The sequence below is a fragment of the Plasmopara halstedii genome (assembly GCF_900000015.1).
Source record: "Plasmopara halstedii genome assembly, contig: Scaffold_350, whole genome shotgun sequence".
In the NCBI taxonomy this organism is placed as follows: Eukaryota; Oomycota; class Peronosporomycetes; order Peronosporales; family Peronosporaceae; genus Plasmopara; species Plasmopara halstedii.
Genome location: NW_020187271.1, coordinates 329,536 through 334,658, shown reverse-complemented (window position 1 = coordinate 334,658; position 5,123 = coordinate 329,536). Strand labels below are relative to the sequence as shown.

The window sequence follows — 5,123 nt, the reverse complement described above, 5'->3', positions numbered from 1 at the left end:
CTAGCAAAGAGGCTTAGCAAACTGACCCTAGAGTAATGAACGCGAGAACACGTTTACTTACTTACTTTATCTGCTTCATTTAACAGAATTGCATAAAAATATGAAGAACTGGGACGATAGTACGATGCTTACGCCAGATATCCTTGAAAACACAACAGTTCGTTTTGTCCCATGACTCAACCAATACGTCAGTGCAAGATCTTCAAACAAGGGATTTCTTGTAGACTGCATAGGGACGACGCCAAAGGCCGAGGGTCCAATGGCTGACTTAAGAAAAATAGTGACGATGCGATATAAGATGGATAATAGTCTGGTTGCGTCCACCACCAAATTTGGCTGACCGGGCTCCGCCTTACCTCACAGGAAAACTCGACGGGATAGTCATTTTGCCGCTTGTAATAAAGGATATAGCTAATTTGGTAAATCACTCTTGAAATGCAAACGTTGAGCAAGCTTGCAAGTGTTCAGTTCAGCCACCGACAACCGCTTTCCTTGCTTTACACGAATCCGGACGAATATGTCGCCGCAAATTGTCTATGCGCTGTGTTTACAAACTACTGAATGCTGCTGGTGCTTGAACAACATCTGGATCTAAATACGTCGCATTTGGATGAAGCTATCCTGCAGGACACCAATAGGGTACTGAACGCCCGAAGTGGATCGTCGATCCAAAAGGACCTCTCGGATCTGGACTATTCTTTGGTAAAGGAATTTCAAGACGACGTCTCCAAAGAACCGCCGTCGGTCCTACCTCTGGACCGAGGTGTGCGTCATGAGATCGACCTAACTCCGGGAACCAACATACTGCGTAACACGAGCCTTTCTTAGAGCGTCCTACTAGATTAATTTAGTGAAGTGAGAAAAGAAACACTTACTTTTGTGTATAACTGGTAGTATGCGCGTACTAAGTCGGGTGTTGCTCTGCAGCAAATTCTTCCAAAGAAATGACTTTTGCAATTGACCGCGACTCGTAAACTTACTCCGTCCCAACAGAAGCATACGCCGGAAATTCCGGTCAAATCACGTTTTGCGTGTCTCAACCGGGTAAACATTGAGTGAATGACTCTCGTTGCCCCCTAGACTTTCAAATTTTGCTCGAAACCTGCAGCAGTATCATTGTTTGATTTTCCTGCACCAGCGCTCGGGTAGTTTTGTGCACACGCCAAAATCTCATTCACACTCTATTGATGGTGGGTTAAGCTCTCACTATTGGTGAAAGGTGCGTAACAGCTACTATCTTTGGACTGTATTTGCTTTTTGGCTAGTGGCATTTTAGCTAGGAAAAACCAGGATGGAATTGCATGTCGAATATAGATCTTAGACGATACAGCGTTTCAAGCTGCCGTTTAGCTCTCATGCCACGGGGACATTCGCTTTAGACCCGTGAAGATCGATAAGATCCGTTACAGTTCAAATGGAAGGTATGTTGCTGCAGCTAGTAGAAACAAATTTCCCGTTGCGAGTTGCTCGGGTATAGAATTCAGAGATTAGATATGCCCGTTGCCTTCGCATATTTTTTGCTGTTTACCAGTCGTACGTTGCACATAGCTACACGATGCCCCAGATCTGGCAGGGCTTCGCACGGCCACTCAATACCTGGAACGATGATCCAAAGGGTAACTAACTCGATCTAAAATTTAATTTATCCAAGCAGGTGCCCCTCTCTTTCGTTGGGTCAAACCTTTGGAGACGCAGGATATTGATGTCTGGTCATTTCAGTGATTAAAATCTGCGGATACTAAATCCTTGCTCAGCATTTGAAAAGTCAATCTCCTCATAATATGGATAGTTATAATCCATATTCTTTGGTGCGCTGTCAACATCAACCGACCATTAGTTATTCAAAGCTGTAATTCGCATTTAATGATTCGCTTCCGGACCATAAATTGCCAATTGTGCTATTCCGTCGGGGTCAGCTAAAGGTATGGATCTATTTTGCATGTTCTGTTGACCCGATGGTCATTTCATATTTTTCATCACAAATCTTCTTGAAACTCAGATAGTCAGAGTGACAACAAGTATTAGCAAGTCGTCGTGGCGCCTTGCATTGAGTACGCTTATGACTCAAAACGGTTGTATCGCTAAACTCATAAATGATCGATCCAAAGGCCGAAGACCCTCCCTTGCTCAACATTTTTAAAGTAATTACCTTTGCCAGCAGATTTTCAATCAGTGCATTGCGTGAGGCAACCAACACTCGTGTCCAAACGAACTTAATTTTGCGGAGCACGGCTGATGAAATCACTAAGACCGAGGCGATCGTGATCCTAGCGCTCACAAATCGCACTTTATTGGCCTCAGGTCTTCAAAACATTTCAAATTTGGGTGAGTCACAATTAATATTGGGTGAGCTGCTAATTATTATCCATAAAACCAATGAAGCTTGGTCTCACTTATTACTTCTGACTACATAGTCTTACAGTCTTAGCAAATAATTATTAGTAAACACAATTATCTCCAGCCCGTGCCGATCCAATAGTTTGGCTTCGTAATGTAACAACAGCCACGCAAGAGACCTGGATAAAAGCACATGCAATGCTCTAACAAACATTAAGAGTTGTTGATACTATACAAGGCCTCGACGTGTTTAGATGAAAAGTGAGTGGCCCTATCGACGTGTGAACCGCATTAATGAGCATAATCTATATGCTCAATATCCGCCCATCAATAAAAAAATAGCGCCTCAGCGTTTAACCAGCTTCAAATGATCTCATTCTCTCATTCGGTCTGACAATTTATCTAAAGCTGATCTGTTGTGGGGATCAACAGCCTAGCTTCCGACAATTGACACAGCTTTTCCAAAACGCATAAATAATACGGGTATCCAATCTAAGCTACTGTATAAAAGAGAAGATATGCTACCGAACCTACCCGCTTATATTAAGCATTCTACAGCTCGGGATGCTGGTAGCTATCCGACCATGTTCAGATCCGGGTTCAATATCTTCAATTGCTCGATGGGCCATTGAAAAAACAGCCTCATTCTATTATCCTTCGCATTTTGCCATAATTAATTTCGAACAAATGTGACCGATGACAACCAAACGACAAAGTTCAAACTCACCAAGTCCAAATTATCCGCACAGGCTGCAACGGATGCCTGAATTGCATCGAGCCCGAACTATGCTTGCAACGCGTTTCAAGGATGTTGTTACGGCAGAAACTTTAGACAATCACTCCGAAGTACTGTATTTACACTTTTTGTCCCCAGCTACGCTTCCTGTACGCCGTGCGTAGGATAGTGCTGAACCTAAGTGAGGCAGACCTTCTTATATTACTATTTCTATGTCTAAGAAAACTGGAAGGTCTAGAAATTCCTTGAGGCTAGGATGACATTTGCAGCAGTCATAAGTGATCTTGTAACACATTAAAGGCAACAGTGGTAGCCAACATTCTCTATCTTCAATTTTGCTGTGCTTATCTTCTAGTCGCGGAGTAGGATGCAACAAGTCGGTAATACAATCTGAAAGAAATTCAAGCAACGAATTTGAGCAACCTACAGTCGGTCTGCCGATCATCCGGTCCATAGCGTTTGGTACGATTGTTTTTGAAATGATTTCCTGTTTTATCATCAATTGTGTTTGTCGGGTTCTTCAAGTTATAGCTAAAACCAAATGTTGTTTTTCTACAAATATTTACAGGTTTTATCAGATCAAAAAAATATCCTGGCGTCAGAATATAGAATAAGTCGACATCCTTGAAGTAGAAATTAGGCATCAATGTGCTTGACTCTGAATGTTTGGTCCCTTCGTACGGCGAGCATACCTTGATCTCACCTCAAGCTAATCATCAAAATGATGTGGCAACGTGCGTATCTAGCACATTGCCTTCTTCTGAATTGACAAGCGCCACTTGTACAACTACTAAGATTTATCAGGTCATTTGTCCGGAAGTATCTTAAAAATGCTATTGACCAAATGTGTTACTTTGAGCTCTCTTTTTTCAAACGATAAGCTATCGTAGACTTAAAGCATAATCATCTAGCTTGACAATATGTCTTCTTTGTTCTAAGAAGCAAATAGTAAATTGTTCTTAGCACGTTTAAGCGGACATCATGAAGCCAAATATTTTGCATCGTATTTTTCATTCATCATTTGACTAGATACTGGGAAAAATGAACCCGAAACCAATCATAACAAGTCCGATACATGATCATCGTAAAATGAACTCGTGTTACCGAAAGAATTTGGCAGCAAATGTGTTTAGATTCAAACTCACGAGTCCTCCATGAACGTCCTTTCAACTGTCAGGTTTGGTGGTGAGGAAAGACAAATAAAACGAAACAAGCAAGAATCCTTGTTGTGCTATAAAACTTTCTGAGCAAAAAGCTAACATATGAAGCCAGAGTAAAGTGCAGTACGAACACATCACAAAAGGTATTGAGATGTTGTTTGACATTTATTGATGAAAATATCATTCGACGATAGTGCAATATGGCGTTTCCATGTGGCACAAGCGCATTGCCTATGCTGACGGATACCTCCAAATGGGTGACTATCGCTTTCTCCCTTAAGCCGCCGATTGCCTTATTTCTTTGAAGCCCTCGCGAGACATGAGCGAGCAAATAATGTCTAGGTATACCGTGGGCAGACGTCGAACAGCTCATGCTGAAATCTCACACGATACAGTCTGTTATGACTAGGTCATCGAATTAACACCATTTGTTACCAAATTCAAAGGGGTGCCGTGCACCTAGCATAGAGAAAAATTTAGTTAATCAATAAACGCACAGATGATGAGCGTGTACCGCCGACACAGAAGATGCAACCCACATATGAAACTAGGTTCTAACTTGCGCTTTTGCTTCAAAATGCAGATTGTTAGAGTTATGTTTTTTTACTGAGTAGCTTTTTTACTTTTTACAATATGTATAAGAGATTTGTACAACCCGACGTGAGACACGTAGCTACATACCACTCTTTTTTGGGGTCTCAACCCCTCATTCGTATCAGCATTTAACATGATACTTCGTGAGCGTTATACTTTGGTGTTTCTGAGTCTGGATCTGTGGACGAGGGCCAAAAGTGCCCGTAGTATATTCTACCTGACATCAATGTATACCACGATGGAGTCACATTCTGTTTGCCTCTTCAAGATAGTTCGAAAAAAATGCAAGGACAACT

General features: G+C 41.8%; 2 protein-coding genes across 2 annotated transcripts in view; one reads left to right on the top strand and one right to left on the bottom strand.

Moving 5' to 3' along the window:
* Positions 1-3,096: 3,096 nt before the first annotated feature.
* PHALS_09121 (uncharacterized protein) lies at positions 3,097-3,311 on the top strand (the record flags this gene model as incomplete). The annotated part of the gene is made up of 2 exons (XM_024724563.1): positions 3,097-3,229; positions 3,295-3,311. 2 exons carry the CDS (start codon positions 3,097-3,099, stop codon positions 3,309-3,311), a joined length of 150 nt encoding a protein of 49 aa, XP_024575427.1.
* A 1,760-nt stretch (positions 3,312-5,071) lies between these two features.
* The window catches only part of PHALS_09120 (uncharacterized protein), a gene marked incomplete at both ends in the record, with an annotated part of 1,013 nt that continues 961 nt past the window's right edge, over positions 5,072-5,123 (bottom strand). Inside the window, one exon of the mRNA XM_024724562.1 lies at positions 5,072-5,088. Within this exon, the coding sequence (XP_024575426.1) occupies positions 5,072-5,088 (17 nt within the window). The remainder of the gene's footprint in view (positions 5,089-5,123) is intronic.